At 31.9% G+C, this 24,423-nt stretch overlaps 1 protein-coding gene across 3 annotated transcripts in view; it reads right to left on the bottom strand.

Annotated features, from left to right (window-relative positions):
* Positions 1 to 24,423, bottom strand: part of LOC124368763 (F-BAR domain only protein 2-like) — a 114,780-nt gene that overhangs the window by 24,436 nt on the left and 65,921 nt on the right. For all 3 annotated transcript variants that reach the window (XM_046826115.1, XM_046826114.1, XM_046826113.1), the window contains 3 exons: positions 16,672 to 16,774; positions 4,107 to 4,243; positions 1,228 to 1,361 (listed from right to left, as the gene is read on the bottom strand). In XM_046826115.1, the coding sequence (XP_046682071.1) occupies positions 1,228 to 1,361; positions 4,107 to 4,243; positions 16,672 to 16,774 (374 nt within the window). The remainder of the gene's footprint in view (positions 1 to 1,227; positions 1,362 to 4,106; positions 4,244 to 16,671; positions 16,775 to 24,423) is intronic.

Genomic DNA, 24,423 nt, shown 5'->3' on the forward strand with positions numbered 1-24,423 from the left:
AGTTGTATCCATATTTTGAGGTTCGTCCCCACCAAATGCAATAGTATTTTGATAAACTGATAAGATACATTATATTGACACTAACACTCAGATAAAAAGCAATTTGGAATTATGTTTACTAAGGTATGTGTTGCTAACTAAAAATGTTAATTTAGTTACTTATTTGGTCAAGAGATTTGGCAGCAGTTCCCTGACACAAATAGTTAAGAATTGAATTTTATAAGTAGGCAATACAGGGGCTATAGTGGCATGATGAGCCGATCAGCCAAAACAGGAAGGGCCATTAGGAGTGTTCTGGGTGATAGTCATAAAATTCCTACGTATCAGATAGAACACCTATAGCCACCCATAGCGGTCCTCAGAGCTGAGAGAACAATCACATAAGTTCAATTCCAAGCTCTTAGGATTAACTAAAAGGATTAACTTTATAATCCACTTATTATGAAGAAAAAGATTTCAAAAAGTAATTTCCTTCTTTCTTTTTAGCCCAACACCTGTCTGATAACATAGACGTTTGGCTTACTATGCAATTGTTTTTATAATACCCTATTCACATTATTTACATATCCAATTATATTATTATAGTTTATTACTTCTCAGATTAGTTCATATTTATTTTATTCTTATTACAATAACGGTCCTCCAGGAAAATTCTGTTCTTTGATGAAAACATTGGAAGTTTGTTATGAAATCGAGACAGTATCAATGAACTTTCACTAAGGAATAGATTTTCCCACCAGTTTTGACCTAAATAATACTTTTAATAAGCAACCAAACTAAAAATTTCTGTAGTAAATTGTTTTAAAATCATTTTTTGTCTTCTGTATAGTTTTGTCTCCCATCAGAAAGTGTTGCTAATAATCAAAGCCCTGATTTTGGATTGTGAAATCATGGGCAATAGAAACAAAGCCTGGTCCCAGACAATCGAACTGCCCCAGCTCCGTGAGTATGGACAGGCAACTGACTCAGTCAACACACACAGCGGGCTGGATTTTGGAACATGTCTCTCAGCCCTGTGATTAAAATCCCCAATTTTCATTTCATTTTTTGAAAATTTTGAATTTAAACAATTCCTTATTTCAAATTAAAAAATTACTTCAGAATCAATTAACAGTCCTGAAAACACGATCATACCTATACACTGGCACACGGTCAGTATTAAAATACTGCTGTAAGATGGGGTAAATAGTCCTGCCATTAGAAGCAAAGTTGTAGAAAAATCTTTACCGTTGCTGTTCCTAGGGGCGAAAGAGAAATATTCTCAACTGTAGCTCGAAGCTCGTCCACACTAGCACTGATGGGCCCAGTTCCATTTCCCAACGGCTTTATCTCAACATGAATCTTCTGCTCCCGTTCATCCTCTAAAACCAGAAATTAAATTATAATCTATCAATAAGAATATTTCAAGGCATATCACAAATAAGACTCATTGCCTAGAATTATGTTTGAACTGTTTGAGTAAGTGCTTTAAACATTGACAAACTGGTAATTGAATTTTTACAAGTGCAAATTAGCATTCTACATTTGTTAACTAAAATGCTAAATATGTTAACTAAAAATGTTAACTATATCAGTTTTCTTTCACTCACAAGTTGTCATTTAGGTTCATAAAAAACTTAATTAATAGTTAATTACAATTTTGTTCTATTAAAAAAACAGTATTTTTAACAAAACGAGTTTGTTTATTTTCACTTTGTGTCAAACGATCTACACAACACCGATCGGTTTCGTCTGTATGTAGCACCAAAATGTGCTGTGTGCTGACAACGCCTATGGGCGTCATTAATATTATTTACGTGAATCAGATGAAATTAGGCAGATAACTTATAGTAACATGTTAGAGAAGTACTTTCAAAGCATATTTTCACATATTCTTCAATTTTCAGCACAGCACAACAGTATATAATTCTGGGCAGCAGTGAACATGTTAATACTAAGGGAACTCCATCCACTCCAATAGCCATCCTTCACAGTTGATTACACTCATCCATCCACTCTTCCACCCCAATATTTTGACATTTGCAGTTAGTGATATGCAGCTCCTGGACATCTATAGAGTTGCTCAGACGTAAGTGACACATCAATTTTTGCTGTAGCCAGTTTAGGTTTAATTGGAATGTATAAATCAGCCACAAGTAATATTTTTAAGTTATTTCCTGTCCGTACAATATTCCTTGCACCTTTAACTAGACATGGTGTGAAACCTTTTAACAGAAGACTAATTTACTATATTTTCATGATAAGCTTGTCTGACTGCCTAGGAATAAAATAAACTATAATATTATTTTATTTTATTTTCTATTGGCACTTCCATCTTGACATAACCAGTAATGTGGATTCACACCCAACTATGGAGGACAGCTTACCAGTAAGCACATAGTGGTAGGGCCTTCAGACAGGCCTTTGCAAAGTTTAAAAAAGTGCTTTTATAGGAAATACTAGTTGGATGAATGGGGCCAAAACTGTCGTTTCAACATATTCCATAAAGCAGAATTAACTTATAACCACAACAAAAGTTTAAAGGACATCTTGGGAGAAATTCTTTTTTTAAATAAACAATATTTTGGTCTGCTGACTTAAGTTTATACAGAATTATACAGTTTGACTACATCAACAGACTGAGAGTGGAAAATGAAAGAAATCAGAAATATATTAATATTGAATAGTCACTGTATTTGGCAATAGTATATCATTTACAAGAAAATCAAGGAGCCTCCACGTTCAAGTTCCTCGTATATTGCTGAAATAGTTGTCGGTGGAAAGGTAAAAAACAGCAACAACTAGGAGATATGTAGGAACATCAAATTATGTACAACTTTACCAAAGAACATAGCTAACATCGTATATTATTAGGGGGTTGACATCAACTTTAAAGGGATTTAACTTTAAAATAGTTCCAGTCTTGGAACACATGTTACGAGCAAAATAGAGTTGTTTTCACCTCTAGAATATACTCTTAAGAATTATATATACATAGGCTCCCATATTTGTATATTTGGATAACATAGATTATCTATATTTCAATCTCTGGGCCAATAATAGTTGCCAAAATGTTAATTGGAGGAAAATCTTCTTTATATGGCACATCCCCCAAATAGTTTTAAATTATTTCTTCTTAATACCAAATTAACTGTTCACATTAAAAAAATATAAATTCCAACACATTGGAGAAGTTTTGATTTTTTTCTAATGCTTTTTGTAGAGAATATAATTTTAAATGTTGTTACTTGCTATAGAGTTTCTTGAAATATGACCATTTAAAAGTTAATTCTTTCAAAAATAGATTCAATATAATTTTCTTGTCAGAATGTTTCTAACACTACTACACCAAAATAATAATTAATAATAAATGATAATTATTATTGTGCTGATTTTAATAGTAATATAAATAATGTTCCATGACAATTCAAATCAGTTGAGAGAGCAAATACCTCAGATAACCAAAAACCTTGGCTTATGCAAGATAATTGAAAATGTATAAGATACGGCATAAGCATGTTTTTATTCAATAATTACAATAAATGATTTAGGACTGCTTTGTTATTACAGTAGTCTAAGAGTAACCTTATTTTACAAATTATAAATATAAATCTTCTTAAATTAGTGAGAGGTTTTTCCTATCACAAAACACATGTGGATTAAAGTTTTCTATAATAATGATATGATTTAAAGATGAATATTTCAATCCTTGCCAAGCTCAATGTGTCCAGTCAAGAGGCTTTGTGCATATGTGTGTGATTTACATGTGTGCTTACGAGTATAAGTTATTATAGTATGCCTGCACTCCCTGTACCTGACCCATGTGATCTTCTAACTTGTCGATGCAAATGTTTTAACTAATTTATTTGAAGTCTTTAAATTATTTCTATAACCAAAATCCAAACAAAAAGATGTGCCAAATTAGAAATACTAAGTGTTGGAAATATGTGTGAATTGTGCAATAGACAATAAGCACAGTGAATAAATCGATTTTGTATGTATTACAGTTAACTAAGGTGTTCAATTCAAAGCATCATCTGTAATCAGATAATAGCTTGAATATACCATCGTTAACTTTTAATACAAACAATCTACATTTAACACATTATAAATTAAACTGGATGTACCAGAATCAGTGTCGGAACTGGAGTAAAAGCTGCCTTTTTCGTGATCCCAGGGGTCAAGTTTGGGCCGTATGCAATACCCTTCCTCATCCACTTCTGGCGTCGGAGTTTTCGATTTCTGACCATCTTCCTTTTCTTCACTGGAACAGGTTAGAAACAAACAATTACTCCCACAGATCGATTATATCCAAACATATTAATAAAACTGTAACACGGAAGGTAACAATTTGAATCAGTATATATTATTATTAATGAAAAACCGCAACAAAATAGAGAATTGGCACCGCAAAACTACACTATGAACACAAATAAACTAAAAGAATAAAATGAAATAAGAAATAAAAGATCTAAGGCCTTATTATTCAGTAATAGTTGTCTTAAATTATTGTTCTTCTCTAAAATGTTCTATCTAGCTAAATAGCTCTCTAAAAAGGCTCTAGTAGCTAGACTTCCTGTGAAGCTCCTTGACCAGACTTTTCTTCATCTGTTAAGTGCAGGTTTCCTGGAGTCATGTTCACGAGTTTTAGTTCAGCATACAGAGGTTTTCTTAACATAAAGAGATGGATTTTGTACTGGAAGACTGCAATAATTTAACTTCTTGTATGACAACCATGGATATCCCTATTCTTTACACAATAATTATAGAAAACAAGGTTTGGCTGGATTATAGAAAAAATAACCAGACTGATTCCCAGTCAGACAACAGTGTGGGTCTCAAGGTCAAACGCTACACCATAGAGTAAAATGACATCTGCTCTGTCCATTCCCACCACCTGCCTACCACTCAGTTGTCTTGGTCTTCGTTATCAGCTGCCCATCAGCTGGGTGGGGGGATTGAAGTAGGCAATTTGTGAATAAGTAAAAGTAAAAAATGTTGTAGCCTTAATCCAATTTTTTAAACCAAACTTCACAGTGAACTGGAAAGTTGCATTTAAAATGTCTTAACTCATGTCAATATATATGAAAGTGGAATTACATTTGAGGGAATTGTAAAGAAATGTAAAAAAAGTTCAATATGGAAAATTATTAGAAAATAGCTTGTTGAGAAAAAATATCAGACATACAAATTTGTTATAAATAATAGTATATAGAACATGTATGTTTAACCAGGAAACACACCAAACTACATGTTATTTGGATTGTGATAAGGGTCAATCTGGCCCTAATAGTAACAATTAAGAATAGAGTTAAATTTGCTTATACTAGTTGCAGACTACGATACAATTGAAATAGGTGATTTGAAGTTTATATCCTTAATCACTATAAACACTATATGATTTATCCCATGTTATACAGCTGCTGAACACTTAATTAATATTTACAACTGACATAGGGACTCTGAGGGCACAACGAACCATGTTACTAAAAATGATTCACAGTTATGTTACTTTATGTCTGACTGCCAAAATGTATTATTTTATTAATAAATTTGGAACATTTTCAGATTCCATGAGTGCCATATATATACCATGCAATCTGTATATATATTATATAGGCTATATATTTATATATATATATATATATATATATATATATATATATATATAAAACCATGATTGCATGGTTCATATCTATATCGAAGCTTGCAATCCACTAGCATATATCACAAACTAACAAAACAAATTACAACTATTTTACTTTTAATTAACAAGTTGATTGCGGTAGACACCACAGTGCATTCTGTGAGTTAGACTGCTTAAGATCACTCAGTATAGAGCCGTGGTGAAGGTGTTAACAGAATGTATGGAATGATTAGGAACTAGTACATGAAAAATATTAAAGCCAAATTAATGTATTAAATTCAAGTAAATAATTATTTGAAAGTTGTTATAGGGTTATAATTTGTGTTTTAATACCTGAAAAGAGTTATTTTGAATACTGTAGTTTGTAATGTAAAAAGCCTGATTTTACAAAGAGTCATCAACCACTCGCTCTAGGATTGCAGGATGGAATTATGTCCTCCTCAGTGTTGTGATCCGTAGTGACAAGCAGAATTACGAGGTGGTATCAGAAAGTTCCTGGATTAGGTCTGCTAATTATTGTTTTCTTACCTGGGCTGTTTTCTTATTATTGGCTGTTATTCATTAGAAATAGGCTCTATTTCACTTAATAAACAACGAACCCAGTGTTTTTTCCACGACTAGAAAGAGCAAAAAAACAGCTTTTCCAGAAAGCTGTTGAGAAATTCCAACATTTTTTTGTATGTCTTTAACACTGTCAAAGTGGTGACCTTTCATATGCATTTTCATTTTTGGAAAGAGGGAAAAGTCAAAAGAGGCTAAATATGGCAAATAAGAATGATGTAGAACAATAGCCATGTTGTTTTTGACCAAAAACTGTGTTTTTCATGAAAGCATGAGCTGGAGCGTTATCGTGATGCAACAGCCAGTTATAGTATTTCCACAAATCAGGCCTTTTTTGAGTCACATTTTCCCTCAAACGCCGCAAAACGTCACAATAAAAATCAGAGTTCACTGTAATACCAGGTGGCACGAACTCACAATAGACAATGCCTTTAATGTCAAAAAAACCAAGAGCATTGTTTTCATGAATGAGATGCGAATTTTGCCAACAATTACATCTGTTTTGATTGTGAAAGGCTGTTCTGAACGATGATCATCTTCAATTGAAGTTCTACCAGCCTTGAAACGAGCGTACCATTAAAAAAAACCTGTGTTCTGCTCAGTGAATGATGTGTTCTTCAAAAGCTTCTTGAAGCAATGCCTAGGTTCCGTTGGTGATTTCTTAAGTTTAAAGCAAAACTCGATACAAGCCCATTGCTCGAATTTATGAGCCATCACAAAAATCGCTACGTAATGATAACACACAACAACAAAGCACAACTTGTAGACATAACATAACCACTCACAACAACGAAACTCAGCGGCTATAGCGACAGAGGCTATTGGCACACCGGCTTGTACAGTCACATCCAAAAGATAGCAAGTACAGTCCGGGAACTTTATGATATCACCTCGAATTTGGAAACGTAATTATTTTTAATGTAATATCCTTGTGGTGACCTCTATAAGTAAATTGCCTATTTTCAATATAAAATCACATGTACCTTGATATACAGGGTGAATATAAAGTCAGGACCCCCCCCCCTCTATTTTCTTCTATAGGTAATATAAGGAGATATCCTTTGGGTAGTGGTGCAATGTGGAAAGGAAGTTTCATTTTATGACATTGAAAATTTTTTTTGTCCCCCAAAAATGCGAAATTTTGGGGGCAACCCAAAAATTTCAAATGTAAACCCCTATCAAGTGACCCCTCATTTTAAAGAGCATGAAAAAACTTAAATAGTAGTGAAAACCAGAGATTGCTATCTCTTTCCTAATCCGAAATAATAGCCAGTATTACCAAAACAATTTTACACCACGTCACGAAGATACGAAAGTGACAATGTTCCAGCTGCATGATCAGCTGTTGGTGTCAGCTCTACTGTCTATTATAAATAATAATGCATCAGCTGACTCATACTGCTTATTGTGTTCTGACGATTTATTTACATTGAGGTTATGTATACTGATGATAGTCCAGTTTATTTTGATGTGAATATTTCTTAATTTTTGAAATCAATTCTCAAAAAAAAAAAAAAAAAATCTCCAAATAAATCACTGGATGAATAACTTTCTAAGATTCTTAGAAAGTTATTCATCCAGTGATTTATTTGGAGATTTTTTTTTTTTTTTGAGAATTGATTTCAAAAATTAAGAAATATTCACATCAAAATAAACTGGACTATCATCAGTATACATAACCTCAATGTAAATAAATCGTCAGAACACAATAAGCAGTATGAGTCAGCTGATGCATTATTATTTATAATAGACAGTAGAGCTGACACCAACAGCTGATCATGCAGCTGGAACATTGTCACTTTCGTATCTTCGTGACGTGGTGTAAAATTGTTTTGGTAATACTGGCTATTATTTCGGATTAGGAAAGAGATAGCAATCTCTGGTTTTCACTACTATTTAAGTTTTTTCATGCTCTTTAAAATGAGGGGTCACTTGATAGGGGTTTACATTTGAAATTTTTGGGTTGCCCCCAAAATTTCGCATTTTTGGGGGACAAAAAAAATTTTCAATGTCATAAAATGAAACTTCCTTTCCACATTGCACCACTACCCAAAGGATATCTCCTTATATTACCTATAGAAGAAAATAGAGGGGGGGGGGGGTCCTGACTTTATATTCACCCTGTATATACACTTTCTACTTGTGATTTCTTTTAAACTGTAAATAACTATTTGATTGTTGAAAATAAATGTTTAACGTAAAGAAACACAATCATTTTAAATGTGAGACTTGTTTTATTCAAGTTTCACATTTTTCTTCTTTTCTGAGTTTTGGCCAGCTTTAAAAATATCTCATGAGCCGTATGGTGACAAGTTCTAATACCAAGCCAAACCTTAAAAATCAAATATATAGAATTTGTTTTGAAATATTTCGCAGCAGTGGGAGGTAAGAAATAAACTTGAAGATTACAAAATTTATTATTTTAAAATGACATACATTAACTCTTGAATTACTCTTGGAGCAAAAGTTTAAGTTGTTTATTTTACAAAATACTGTATATATGAAGTAATTTGTAATATTTTTGCTCTATAAATTACTGTTTCATTCTCTTGTCTTCAACCTCCTCTTTAGAGTTTCAACATTTTGTCATCGGGAGTGGAGATCTTTATGAGTTATGTGAAAGCATGAAGGACTACTTCAATGATTTAGTCTTATAACTTATGGACTTCCTAAGGTTCTAAAAGCCTTACTGTACGCTTCTGTAAGACCAACATTTACTGAAGGTTGCTGGAAAAGGAACAAACTCATAGAACAATGCCACAACAAATGTGGGTCTCATTTAAAGTGTGTTATTTGGTCTTTGTTGCAATACATAAGGCTACTAATGCAGTTCTTATCATAACCTAAAGTTCAGAACTTATAATTGTTTATTTTTAAGTTATCTACTGGTGTTAATAGTGATATGGTGAAGGACTATCTCAATGATGGTGAAAAAGGTGAGTACTTAGTAACTCAACTTAAAAATCGCTATCCGACTTACCATTCTTTTAAGGTTGGAGTGCGAATAGCACTTTGGGATAAGGTATTTTTACCTGAATTTTGGCCTACTGAAGCACATGTAAATCGATTCTGGTTCTCACGAAAACCCCTTAGTGAGGAGAATAGTTCTTTTTTGGAAAAAAGCCTCAATGTCCAACTGGATACTTAGGTAAGTACGATACTTGTTGAAGAGGAATCCAAAGCCTATCCCAACCAATGGTGATAAGGCCAGTTCCCAGCATTTTAATGAGCCTAATGTGAAATTCAAGAAGTTGTCACTTTTACAATGGAATATTCAAGGTCTACTCAACAAAACTGATATTCTTAGTTTTATTGCAGTTCAAAATCAGTGTGATGTTATCTCCATATGTGAACATTGGTTAACTGATGTTGATATGATTAACTAAGCCATACCGGTCTATGAGATCACATCCCACTTTTGCAGATCCACATTACAGCATGGTGGAAACATAATTCTTGTAAAAGCAGGCTTAAAGTATACTGCCTATGAAAAATTACCAGTGGTAAGTGAGGATCAGGTATTGAAACTGTCCACAATTTTTCTTGATGACTACAAGACAGTGATCGTTTCTGTTTACCGTGCACCTTCAGGTAACCTATCCTCCTTCTTTGATAAACTGCATGATGTGTGCTCTAGTCTACATGAAGTGAGCGTAAGCTTAAATATCATTATTGCGGGAGACTTCAACATTGATTTTTTATCAACCACTAACAAATCTTTCTGAACTAATAAACTTATTCTCTAGTTTTGGCTTGCAGCCAACAGCTTTTGACGTAACAAGGCCTAACCTTAACACAGGTGTCTTATATGGATATAAAAATGTACAATGTTTTACCAAATAATGTCAAGAAATTGCCTTACAATAAATTTAAGTCAGCAGTTAAGAGCTTCCTAGTCGAAAACTGTCTATACGAGGTCTGTGAGTATTTTGACGTAGTTAAATCTAACTTTGATTGGAAAATATTCTAGCCTTAGTGATCTTTGACCATTGTTATGCTATACAGTTTTCAACAATAAAAATCTTGAATCTTTCAAAACTACCAGACGCTCTAGATCTAATCCGACCGAATACTATAAGGTCTTTATACATTATACAGGTTCTTGGCATTACTAACTAATTATTGCTTTTGTTTTTTTTTTACTATGTATTGTTATTGTTTGATACTCTCTGTAAGCTCCACTTATAACTATCCTTCTTTGAGTTCTTTACAGTAACTTAAAACAGTTTTGTCTCTCTCTTGGGTCACTTGATTTTGACTTTTCTCACGATATTCAAGCAAGTTAATATATTGCTCTTTTTGGCTTCATGTATCTCTACCAAGGAAATATGAATATCAAAGGTCCATATGGTTGTTATGTATATATTAAGGAGGTAGTATCAAAAGTAGGCAGTATATTCATGGCTATAAGACTAGGAAGAAATATTTGTTTGATCTAGATCATATAAGACTTGAAAAAACCAGGAGTAGTAATTTACTTTTACGATTAAAACTATTTAATAAATTACCTGAAATGGCCTGGAATGTTACATATAAGTTTAAAATAAGTGTAGAAAAATTGTTTATAGGCTAAAAATTTTATTCTGTTAATAATTTTAGTTATGACTTGGCCTGTGATATGAATCTTTAAGTTTTTAGTAAATTTGGTTTATAATATCTTTTAAATATTTTATTGTTTATTACTATTTGTTGCTTTGTAAATATATGTTAGTGATATATAATTTTTATTACATACCCTCAGTAGTGTAAAAATATTCTTGATATAATCTGTTATTGTTATTCATTGATTTTGTTAATGTTTGATTCTGATACTTTATTTTTACTTAATACCCTCACTCGTTACAGCCTGTATTACTAAAAGAAAATAATATTGTGACTTTGTCTATTACATGAATAATGTTTAATAACAATAAAATATTCTTGATTCTTGAAAAAGTGTTCAGCATTTTCCAGTATAGTAGTTAGCTAAAAATGTTAATTACTGTACGTATGATCGGTTTACATATAATGTCATAGTGCATGAGTTAGTATTACGTGAAGTTTTAAATTACACAGATAACATGTGGCCTTTTGTTACAAGTGAACATAATGTAGATTAAACACTACTGATCTTAGTGTATAACTATATTTAGTGCCTAATAAAGAATTAAGCACTGAATTGTAATTTCATTTTATTATAATCAATAAATGGTTTTAAAGGTTGCTAAACAGGTATTCATCTGTTGAGGCATTTGTTGGTTGAAAACTAAACTTATATGTAGAGTTGAAACAACTGGTAAAATGACCAATTTTGTATGATCACACAATTTCAAAAATTTAATTTCTCATTAATCAATTAATTTAATTGTACTAATATAGTTTTTCTTCATAAGTTACTACTCTGACCAGTAGTTTAAAGTGCACATTAACAAAAAGTATAAATTAATTTTAACAATTGAAGAAAAAATTATAACAATAATTTTAAATTAAAACAGTTAAATACCTGGTTTGAAACAGGCAAATTAAATATATTTTCGGACACCTACATTTTTATTTTTTTAGTTTTTCTATTTTGTTTAGTACTTAATTCAGTACTTTACATTGACTAATCACTCATAAACCACAGGATTAGTAAAATATATAAAACAAATATAAACCTTAAAACAACCGTTTGGGTAATATTGTTTTCAAATGTTAAAACAAAAAAGTTAGTTTGATTATTCATGAAAAAAAAAAACCACAAAAAATTGAATATTCAAATAAAAGTATTTTAAAGTACATTTTACTGTCTACATAATAAATTTCTTTGAAAGGTTATACTGCTTTTCGTAAAATTATTCCTAATTTATTTAACTTACTAATTAATAATTTATTTAATTAGTAGATTCATAATTTATTTAATGTACTTTTTCATAATTTATTTAATTTACTAATTCATAATTTATTTATTAATTTACTAGTCATTATTCGAAAAATTACGAACAAAATGTTTTTCCTTGTAAAATTGTGGTCATTTTGTACATCTTGGATTAAAGAAAAATCAACTTATTAAACCTAGAGGAAGTTGAATCCAGAAATTCAGTGCCCAATTTCAAATCAAATTACATTTATCTCATGTGTGCATCAACACTTTTTTCATATTAGCATTTACCATTTTCTATATTACTACTGTTATTTCATTTCCTGACAAAAAGTATTTATAATAATACATAATTTGAGTAAGGCCAAAATTTAAACTAATTGTTTAAGGCACCATATAAACTCCTTTGAAACACTGCTTAATTGCTTTAAAACTTTGTCAATGTGCCCAAAAAATAATTTTGAACTTTCACTACGGCACTAGATCTAAGGCTGAAAATGTAAACTATCGATATTTTACTTCTTAATGCCTTGTATTCTTTTAAAGTTTTTTAATTAATGTGTTACTGTTATATAACGGAATATTTGTATAAAAGCATGTTTATTAAATAAAGTTGTGTTGGTTGAATTTAACTTAAAAACTGAATAAAAATTATACCCTGCCTTAATTACGATCAAAATTAGAAATAATAGAACATTAGAAAACCAGAAAATGAATACATGTAGAGACAACTTAAAGTAGAGGTTCTGGACACAAACTAACCTTTCTGAGTACATGGTTAGCACTGCAGACCGTGTTCTGAACTCCAGCTATCAGTATAAGCTATGATATGCCATTAGACTGATAACACACATTCACTCAGTAGTTAATGGTTTAATGGGTCCACTCCTAACACAATTACGGCAGTCTGATAACGAACAAACTAAAGCATTTCAGATGCAGTCATAAGAGATTAAATGAAATATCCTACAGTAATGCGACGTCTTCAGGAATGATAATGGGTTTCTAAGATCATGTCCCCACTCCAACCCATCACTTAACTTTTGAACGAGAGTAGACAGAAACATTTACTTTTGGGAATTGATACACAGCTCTAAAATTATGCTTTTTGACAGTTAGGATAATTTTGCTCCTTTACCAAAATGGGAAGGTGACTGTTCAAAAGTAATCAATTTAAACCCGAACTAATATAAATAAATACAAAACATTTTGATAAAAAAAGAAAAGTGCTGAAAACTAGGGGTGTAAGTTGATTATGTCCAAAATAGTGCCTTATTAAAATATACTTAAAACTAACTAATTGAGATATGAAATACTTCCTTGATTACCATAAAATACAAAACAAACATTTGTTTTTTAACTCTAGCAGTGTCTGAACTCTCATGTTTGGAAATATGTTTAACATTCTTTTATCCTATTCAGATTATACAGAGCGTGGAAGGACCAATTAAATAGTTTTATGAAGATATAAAAAGTAACAAAGGTAAGTGGACATAAATGGAGTCTATTTTAGATATCAATAGTAAATATAGTTTTACGATCACAGATTCATCAAGACGGACATCTGAAAATAATCTTTGAGGTTCTGTAGAGTCATTCACATGTGTACATCTCAGAGTGTAGCATTAACCTCCTCAATAATCTGCTCTCTCAGGTCTGGCAGTGTGTAAGTAAAATGTTAAAACACTGTATCCTTCAGATATCCCGAAAGAAAGAAATCACAAATGCTAAAGTTTGGTGACTGGATTCACAGATATCATGGGATGTGCCCTTAACCTCATCAATAATCTACTCTCTCAGCTCTTGCAGTGTGTAAGTGAAATGTTTAAAAGTCTGGTGAGTGTGGATTCACACATATCACGGGGTGTGCCATTAACCTCATCAATAATCTGCTCTCTCAGCTCTTGCAGTGTGTAAGTGAAATGTTTATAAGTCTGGTGAGTGTGGATTCACACATATCACGGGGTGTGCCGTTAACCTCATCAATAATCTGCTCTCTCAGCTCTGGCAGTGTGTAAGTAAAATGTTAAAACACTGTATCCTTCAGATATAACGAAAGAAAGAAATCACAGATGCTAAAGGTTGGTGACCCACTTTTGTTTTGGTCATGATTACTGATTTATTAGTTTTGTAGTATAGCCGCACTACAAAGCCTTGATGATATTCAGACCAAACCATGTTTAACACTAAAATGGGGTCATTGGTTAAAGTCAGTGATAACAGATTCACCCTTCTCCCAGCCCTACAGCCAGAGAGAACTGGCTCAGCGTAATCTCTTAATCAGTTCTGCTGCACGCTGTAGTGTCTAGTTCACCTCCTCTACTTATCAAGTTTCTTCTCATAGATTGGAGCACTTATAAAAAGAAGATTTAACCTTTATCCTTTATACTTCTTCCCCCAAATAGAGTAGAATACATAAAAAAATATTGTTATGGAAAAAATCAAAGAGATGATTTTTTTTAGAAATACCTATACCATTAAACAATGTTTGCAGAATCATCTGTCCATACGGGTGCAAAAAACATCTGACATGACCTAACAAACATACCAGTTATTGTTAAATTTGGTATTTGGTTGTCAGGGTGTATTTGGCATTTAGGTGTTTAATTAATTAAATTTATACCCAATTTATTTTCATTTCTGGAAATCATAAGCTCTTTGGATTCATTACCCAAAAGAATAATTTTGGTTCAATTATATCATTTTTTTCATTCTCCCTGTTTATAGTCACTTAGATGATTATAATAAAATTATAACTGGTGAAAACTGTGTCTGTTTAAACATTCTTATTCACTAGTTATAATGGGCTGAATTTTATTTTTGGGTGAAACGCAAATGAAACCTTCGGCACAAAAACTCAATAAACCTTTTGTCTACTAATTGCCCAACTAAATTTACAATTTTAAGACATATTGGCTAAATAAATTATAAATGTTATCCAGGCTTTGTCATTGGTAATTAAAAAAAGAAATCTTAAATAATCCAAACTATTTTGATTATATTTTTACCATTAACAGCCAATAGATACTTTAAAAAGACATAAACCAGATAGATATGCACTAAAATAATTTGTTAAGATTAATTTTTTTATGTTATGAAAATATGTAATTGAAACCGTTGAGACCCAAACCACGCCACAACCTAGATTTTACAGAAGTGTGGAGTAGTATAGTAACTGAAATATAATATATGTGAAGGGAGAAATTTTATGCCATATTTTGGCAAAAATATGTATAAAACATTGAGAGCAACAGTTATAGCCCAGAAGCTGAGAGGCAATTTGCATTGAATAAGCATAAAACATAACTTCTTCTTCAAATAAATACAGGAATTAAAAACAAAACAAAGATCATTTGATCATTTTAATGCCAAGCTATGTTTAATAGGAGTCAAAATGGGAGGGTATTAACAGAATTAAAAATATCAAACAATAATTTATTTTTCAGATCATATTTTTTATCTTCACGAATGTAAAAAAAGTATCACACATGTAAATAAAAATTAAATCAGCCATAATTAAAGACAGACTGTTTGGCTAAAAACAACGAGTTTCAGTTTTTATATTGTTATATACTTTATTTATGAATCTGAGAGTTGCTTTTAAAGTGTGTGGTGCTAAAAATTAAAACATGAGGAAGAAATTACTGTTTAATAATGACACTAGTTATACACTACCATTTTAACCCATTGCGGATCACTGACAAGCTGTGCTCGTCACACAGCAGCCGGGGCACGATGACGAGCTCAGGTCACAAGAGCGATCTGCTTTTAAGTTTCCCTCCAAATAGTTCTATTAATGTCTGATAGATTGGGCGATCGTCTTCACTTGTCAACTAAGAGTGTTTAACAACGTACTACGTTAAGAGTTTTCAAAAGTTTTATAAATATCCTACAGATCGCAGTTGTATGTTGAAGTTGAAAAATCATTCATATGAGTTTACTCTCTGCTTTTTAGTGCTTATGACTGGTTGTTTTCCTCGGCTGTTATTATAATAGTAACTAGTATTGCATTTTATGGTATAATTTGCATGTCATAATATGTGCTGATCGTAATGGAACACTTACGATCGTCTGAACTTGATCGATATTTATTAGAGAGTGTTAGTGAGAGTAGTGGCCTAGACAGTTACAATGAAGATATAGTGCGCTTATGTCCACGCCGGTGCGCGAATGAAGCAAGCGACTTTGAGGTTAGTGACACAGAACTAAACGACGCAGACGTACTTGTTGACGGGTTTAGTCTAGACAATGACCCGGATGTTGTAATCGCTTCGGCCGAGCCGCTTTATTCTTAATTATTGTTTTTATTTTATTGTAATATTACAATAGTTCATAAACAATATATTGTATAAAACCGGAATCCAGTTGAACGTAGATATGAAGTGAGTATACAATAGCGAGCGATACGATGTGGCACACCATTGCTGTTCGTTCGGCCGCTGACCATAAATTAATTTGTGCCCGCGCGCCAAAACAATACGATCCGCAATGGGTTAATCTCCACTAAAACCAGTGTGACTGATAATCAATTTCCTTCTTAAGGGAAATTCCTCTACCAATTTAATGAAAAACTAGGTTATGTGATTAGAGTGGGTCTTGGCTCATGGACTACTATTAGTGTAACAATAAACTAAATGAAACTCACATATCAGATTTTTCATCCTTGTTGCTGGTATTATCTTGGCTTCCATCTTTCTTCTTTTTGGCTTTCTTCTCTTTTCTTTTCTCTCTTCTACTCCTTAAAAACCCTAAAGAATAAAAGTTTAGTACACTTTAAAAAAACCTTGTTTGAAACAGTATTTAAGTGAAAAAGTCAGAAATGATGTGAGCACGACTACTCTGTACAGATTTACCTGTAAAAGTACAACACAAAGGTTATTGTAATAAAATCTTTATGAACGGTAATTGAAATGGTTTTAAGCATATCATTATGAGAAAACAAAATCTTGTTGGTTAAAAAAGTAAACAATTTAACTGAATACTAGAGCTAAAATTGATAAGCACAGGCTATTATTTTGTTCCCAGAAATGGATTCAATATTGTTTTGGCAATGATCACTTCAAATGTGAATTGATCTAATACTTGCAGAAGTTCCACCTTAATATAATGTTTCAAATACATTTTATTGTGTGATAAAAGTTCATAATTTATTGATTAAAAGAAATTGTGACAGTGTTTTTGAATAGTTTTTTCTGTGTATTAGAAAAATGTTTACTTCTAGTACAAAACTAAACGCAATAGATTTTTATTACATTCCATTGCATTATAAAAATTAGTAATAGTTTTACTGGAGAATGTTTAACAATTTTTAAATCTAAAAAGTTTAGTTTTTTGAGTTTAGCAAAGTGTTTATTCCTAGTATTAAATTAAATATATTAATACACTAATGACTAGTCTTATTTAACTCTGTATACAATAAGCAAAGAAGCAATAAAAGCAAGTTAGAAAAGCATCTCTTATATCATTCAATAACAATATTTAAAATATGACATTCGTTGTTACAGTTTAAGAGATTTACTTATTGTTATAGATTTTCCTGGATATATTAAAAAATTAAAATAGTTGAATAATATTTAGTACATTAAGTAGCATCCACTGAAGATAGAACAAGTCCAAAAATCTCCCAGTAGTGAGATACTTTCAGTATAACAGCTGGGTTAAATTTTTGTGAGATACTGCCTGTTTCACAGTTTGGATATATTTTTGTGACTAAAACTGCCACAAAGATTGAAACAGAATATTTTCAATTCTCTAATCGAAGACATTTTCAGATTATCAAAAAAACTCCAGATTTCCAGGTTGATTACATGTGCCTTTGTTTATTACAAAAGGTTGATCAACTACAAAGTAAATTTTATTTATTAGTGTATTTTTTGGTGCTGACAAAGAATTATTTTGAATATGACACAGAAACTTGTTATGTGATTTAGGCTGTTCAGAAAGTGAAATCCATTGTCGTGTTCCCTTCATTTTTAGCAAAAATGTACACAGGTTCATTGCCAATTATATTACTAATTAATTTTTCATTATTTCCTGAAGTTGAATACTTTGCACCACAAATTTCAATATTGGTAGGAACACAAGAATTGCAAAGATTATTGGAATTTTAGTTACAGCGAAAAATATCTGTTACATCCCTCCTCTTGAATTAAAAAGGGTTTTACTAAATTTCTGTCTGGAGTTTCTATATGTGTTGTTTAAGAATCAGAAGTGGTCAAAGAGAACGAGGGTGGTATTGACTTGGATGTGTGTTGGTCTGTGCCTTCAAACAAGCAGATTCCAGCCTCAATAAATTAACAAAACCTGCTTGATTACATTGGTGTTAAATATAGTGGTTTACAAAATTATATGTCCATTATATGTCAATTACATGATTTTAGGAGCTCCAGAATGATACCAATGCTGAATTTGTTGAATTACTCTGTTGAGAAAAAGAACTGTAAATGCTAATTCAATAATACATTTTTCATATAATTCAAAAACATCTTACTACAAAACAGTACATACAAATGGATGTACAAAGCTAACTTCTATAAAAAATTTTGTTACAATCGGATTATAAGTTTGCAAGTTATGAATGCTCAGAGTTATGAAAGAGTATTCATAACAAAAGTTTTGCTTTATTCAAGACCAATTGTACATTATTGCAAATGAATAATAATATTTTGTAATTATGAATGCTGCGTTTTTCTATTGTAATATTAACTGAATTGAATCAATAAAGTAACCATAATTACCTCCTATCGGAAATTTTGCGGATTCTTGAAATTTGCGTATAAAAATCCTATGGATAATAATTTTTACTGGATTAATGAATAAGCTGTATAAAATGTTTGGTGAAAAATTTCTATAACTGTGCATTTTTGGAAGGTGAGGCTATATATATAACATTTAGTATGACTAACAAGTTTACCTTTGTAATGCATATTTTTAAAATGTACGATTGTGCTACCACCATTTACACATTTTCAAACTAAAAATTTAAATTTTTAACTATGTAATTTTTTATTTATTGATTAAAAATATTAAATTATAAACAATAATGAGTTTTAGAACACAAATTTCTTAGGTAAAAACAATGAATTTCACACCAAAATTAAAAGCATAAAACGTATCACAAAAAATTATAGTTTTGCCCTAAAAGACCTTGGCAGTGTTTTCATGTACCACAGTAAAATGTGTGGTAGTGAAAGTGTTTGAAAATATTGATGTATATATTACATCAATATAATACTACATTTAAATGAAATATTTACTAATAAATTTCTTTCTATGGCTACCTGAAAATGTAGCTTCAACAGAAACATCACTAAGAATTTTGCCCGCTGTAGACAATATTCTGAACAGGGTCAAAATATTCTAGTGTGTACTTTATACTATAAATAAATATGATAAACCAATATTTTGCCAATACAATAGTAAAACCATTAACTGGTAACATAAATTTATGCACTTTTTGACTCCTGATCAGAACAGGAAAGAGAGAAGAAGAACAGCTGTTCTAATGTATACTAGCTGCATTAGGCATGCATAAGCTAGGTGGGGTGCGCAGCACACAGCAATGGCTGTTGATGGATTCTGTGGCTTACCTTGAGAGCATTAGCTGGGTGCTACACAATATGTGCTTCTATTTAGCTTTTTAGGCAGAGAAACAGGGACACAGGCCTACCCAGCACTGAATAGTAAAGTGATAAACCGCCTCCCTGGACCACTTTCTAAACTTATTCTCAAATAAGTAAAGAAAGATCTTGATTTTTAGTTCTTTTTAATTAGATAATTTTAAAACAATAAAATATATTAGGATTTGGATTGAGCTTTCTTACGTAGATTACAAAATAATTGACATAAAACGAATCTTCATAGAATTTACTTCACAAAACGTGAAAATCAACACAAATCAGCAAACAACTAATTAAAAACATAATACTGCTACTATCTAGGTAATAAAATATATGGTGTGTAAACTTCATATACCTTAACAACAAATTAGATTGCTTGCTTTTTAAATGAGATAAACACATGGAAAAATGTAAACACTGAAAAATTGGAAAAAATAAATCAACACTAAATTTATTAAAATTACAAATTACACAGAACAATTTTATCCAATTTTATAATTTTAGTCAACATTAAACTGAAAAATGTTTCATGTGAAAGATCAATCTCATTAAATTTATATTATAGTTATGAAATACTGAAGAAAGTTTAAGACATTTAAAAGGTATTACTTTATTTCTTTGCTTATTTGAAGTTGAATATTTACTGAGTGTATAATTGTAATGGTTAACACATATACCAGCTTAAAACTTTTTATTAACAATATGTATTAAATGTAATATAATTTGATTTCTTATAGGAAAATTAAGTAAACAAAGAAGCTAAGTGAGGAATTTAAGAGTAAGATTAACTTTACTTTCTTCAATTTCAAATTATTCATAAACTAATAACAACAAAATAAATACAGAATTTTAACTTATGGAGCTATTATACTGAGGAAAAAATTATGGCAATAAGAATTTAAAAATGTGCTCAAAGCAGCAGAGTGTGTAATAAAAAAGATCTGTTGAAAATTTCAATATCAAGGAATTGTAAATGTTTTACTCACAAATATCTCAGTTATAATTTACCATACACATTAATTCACTTCTGGAGTAACTCAGATGTGATATTTTTTGAATTTCTAAAGGTATGGACAACTTGGTGACTAATCGGCCAAAGGAAAATCTTGTTCAGTGTGGGCTTAAATCAAATCAACCTAAGAAACTTTTCTAAACAGATCCTACACATTCTAGAATAAACTCATGCATGATTATAGCCCATGGTATTTTAATTATATCATAATTTATATTATATGAATCACAAAAAAATAACACACAGTTCAATTACATTTTCAAACCTTACAAAATTACATAAAAATATCATTTGACAATAAGTCATGAGAATAAAACTAAATGTTGTACTTTGAATAAGTATAAAATGTTCAAGTGCATTAGTATGTATTAACCCAAAACCCGAGATGTCCTATCTGCATATAATAGCTCCATAAGTCAATGTTGAGTAGTTGAACCAAACAATAACAAAACCTGCCTACAACTACGAGTCTGGGTAGAGTACTTGCTACATAAAACGGTGTACTTCACAAGGTAAAAACGGTTCTAGTTCCAAGTCAACTAGTACAAGGTCCAACCGACCAACAACTACGAGTCTGGGTAGAGCACTTCCTACATAAAACGGTGTACTTCACAAGGTAAAAACGGTTCTAGTTCCAAGTCAACTAGTACAAGGTCCAACCGACCAACAACTACGAGTCTGGGTAGAGCACTTCCTACATAAAACGGTGTACTTCACACGGTAAGAACGGTTCTAGTTCCAAGTCAACTAGTACAAGGTCCAACCGACCAACAACTACGAGTCTGGGTAGAGCACTTCCTACATAAAACGGTGTACTTCACACGGTGAGAACAGTTCTAGTTCCAAGTCAACTAGTACAAGGTCCAACCGACCAACAACTACGAGTCTGGGTAGAGCACTTGCTACATAAAACGGTGTACTTCACACGGTGAGAACAGTTCTAGTTCCAAGTCAACTAGTACAAGGTGCAAACCGACCAACAACTACGGGTCTGGGTAGAGCACTTCCTACATAAAACGGTGTACTTCACACGGTGAGAACAGTTCTAGTTCCAAGTCAACTAGTACAAGGTCCAACCGACCAACAACTACGAGTCTGGGTAGAGCACTTCCTACATAAAACGGTGTACTTCACACGGTGAGAACAGTTCTAGTTCCAAGTCAACTAGTACAAGGTCCAACCGACCAACAACTACGAGTCTGGGTAGAGCACTTGCTACATAAAACGGTGTACTTCACAAGGTAAAAACGGTTCTAGTTCCAAGTCAACTAGTACAAGGTCCAACCGACCAACAACTACGAGTCTGGGTAGAGCACTTGCTACATAAAACGGTGTACTTCACACGGTAAAAACGGTTTCTAGTTCCAAGTCAACTAGTACAAGGTCCAACCGACCAACAACTACGAGTCTGGGTAGAGCACTTGTTACATAAAACGGTGTACTTCACACGGTAAGAACGGTTCTAGTTCTAAATCAACTAGTACAAGGTCCAACCGACCAACAACTACAAGTCTGGGTAGAGCACTTCCTACATAAAATGGTGTACTTCACACGGTAAGAACGGTTCTAGTTCCAAGTCAACTAGTACAAGGTCCAACCGACCAACAACAAGACTAGCCACCAACTACGAGTCTGGGTAGAGCACTTGCTACATAAAACGATGGACTTCACATGGTGGGAACGGTTCTAGTTCCAAGTCAACTAGTACAAGGTCCAACCGACCAACAACTACGAGTCTGGGTAGAGCACTTCCTATATAAAACGGTGTACTTCACACGGTAAGAACGGTTCTAGTTCCAAGTCAACTAGTACATTGTCCAACCGACCAACAACAAGACTAGCCACCAACTACGAGTCTGGGTAGAGCACTTGCAACATAAAACGATGGACTTCACATGGTGGGAATGGTACTAGTTCCAAGTCAAATAGTACAAGGTCCAACCGACCAACAACTATGAGTCTGGGTAGAGAACTTGCTACATAAAACAGTGTACTTCACACGGTGATAATGGTTTAGTTTCACTTCAACTAGTACAAGGTCCAACCGAATGACAACTACCGCCGGACAACATAAGCACAGTGAGACAAAAAGATAACAAGACAACGAAGGCACTAAGTGATAAGGCAAAGTGAAGCATTGTCAGTGCAGGGTGGTAAACCTGTAGTCCAAGCCGTGATGCTAGAGTAATGCATGGTGGGAGACGGTGAGTCTCTCGGTTCTGCCCCTGTCAACATAGTTCATTGCTGCAACAGATTTAATCAGTAACTACAACCGTCATATGGCTTCTTTCTGTGCATACCAACACTTGCAACGTGCTATGTTCTTCTGAACTAGGTTTTCCCAATTTTGTTTATTTAAAGGTCTAGGCTTGTTAACACTCTTCAGTTACTGAATGTTATTTTTAATTAATCTAAATTTTTCTCTTTTAATACTCAAAAAGGTTTGAACAATTGTACGGGTAAGGCGTAACTTACATATAAACTGTACACATAGTTGTACATACTAATTTAAAAAATGATAGAATAGTTAGTTTGGCTTGAAGTACCTTTTATCAAAAGAAAAATATTGAAAGTCTAAAGATGCTAGCAAATTGTACCGAAGTATGTAATTAGTTTGAAATTCACAACTCACAATTGCAAGCATAGTCAAGTTTTCAATTCTTTTTTCTTTTAAGAGTGTTCAAAACCGAAAGACACATTTTGTTTCTAAATAAAATAATTAGCTGTACCATGATACATTTTTTTAATATGAAATATACAATTTTGTTTCATGTTTTTAATATATATTTATCATGCATACTTTAGTAAACATTTTCAAAACATTGTACTTAAAACATGCATAAAAAGTTTTTTTAACTCAGATGGTTTTGACCATCTGAAGGTAAAATTAAGACAATTTTTGCAAAAAAACTTGAAAAAATATATTGAAATTGAGCTGCCTATTTTGCTATGTTCTTCAAGTCCCAAGAACATTTAGCCAATTATGGGACTGTTGGTAGTCGATTTTGGTTGCAACGGAGAGACAGAACTGGTAATACTTCTATCAGTCTGAACACTGCATCAACCCAGCTGACAAATTTTGTTTAGACTAGTTCCATATCAAACTCGGGTTGTAGACTTTGATATTAATTAATTACACTCTTTTAAAATGGAAAAAAACTTATTATCATTAAAATTATACAATAATATTGAACTAGGAATTAAAGTACTTAACGTTTGAAATTAAAATATTTACACAATGGGAAGGAACTTAATGGCAAACTTCACATGAACATGTATTTAAGTAAAGTAAACAAATACATTTTATTGCCATAAGTATTTTGTTGTTACTGAATTTTAAAATAATAATTCTTTGAACAACTATAACTTTTGAATTTACAATTATAATAATGATCAAATTACATATTAAGTAATTACCATTGATGTTATTTACATCATTTTTAAGAAAAAAATCTCATTTTTATTTCTTCGCTAATTCTGTATCACAGTAGTTTTGATCCAATACCACAATGTGGAAGCATTATAAGCTTCAAAGACATAAATATGGTTGCTTTACAATACCAACATAAATGTTCTCATTTGTTAATACTAATGAAATAATGAATGTTTCTCATTCGAAATAAGTTTTAATCGTTTTCAATTATTTAAATTGGTATGCAAGGTGAAGAAAATAATTTTTATTTTATCTTAACTGATTTTAAAATGCAAGCACATAAAATCTTTTTTCAAAATATAGCATTATTATAGAATCTATTTTGTATTCATA

This window comes from Homalodisca vitripennis, chromosome X (genome assembly GCF_021130785.1).
Source record: "Homalodisca vitripennis isolate AUS2020 chromosome X, UT_GWSS_2.1, whole genome shotgun sequence".
Lineage (NCBI taxonomy): Eukaryota > Metazoa > Arthropoda > Insecta > Hemiptera > Cicadellidae > Homalodisca > Homalodisca vitripennis.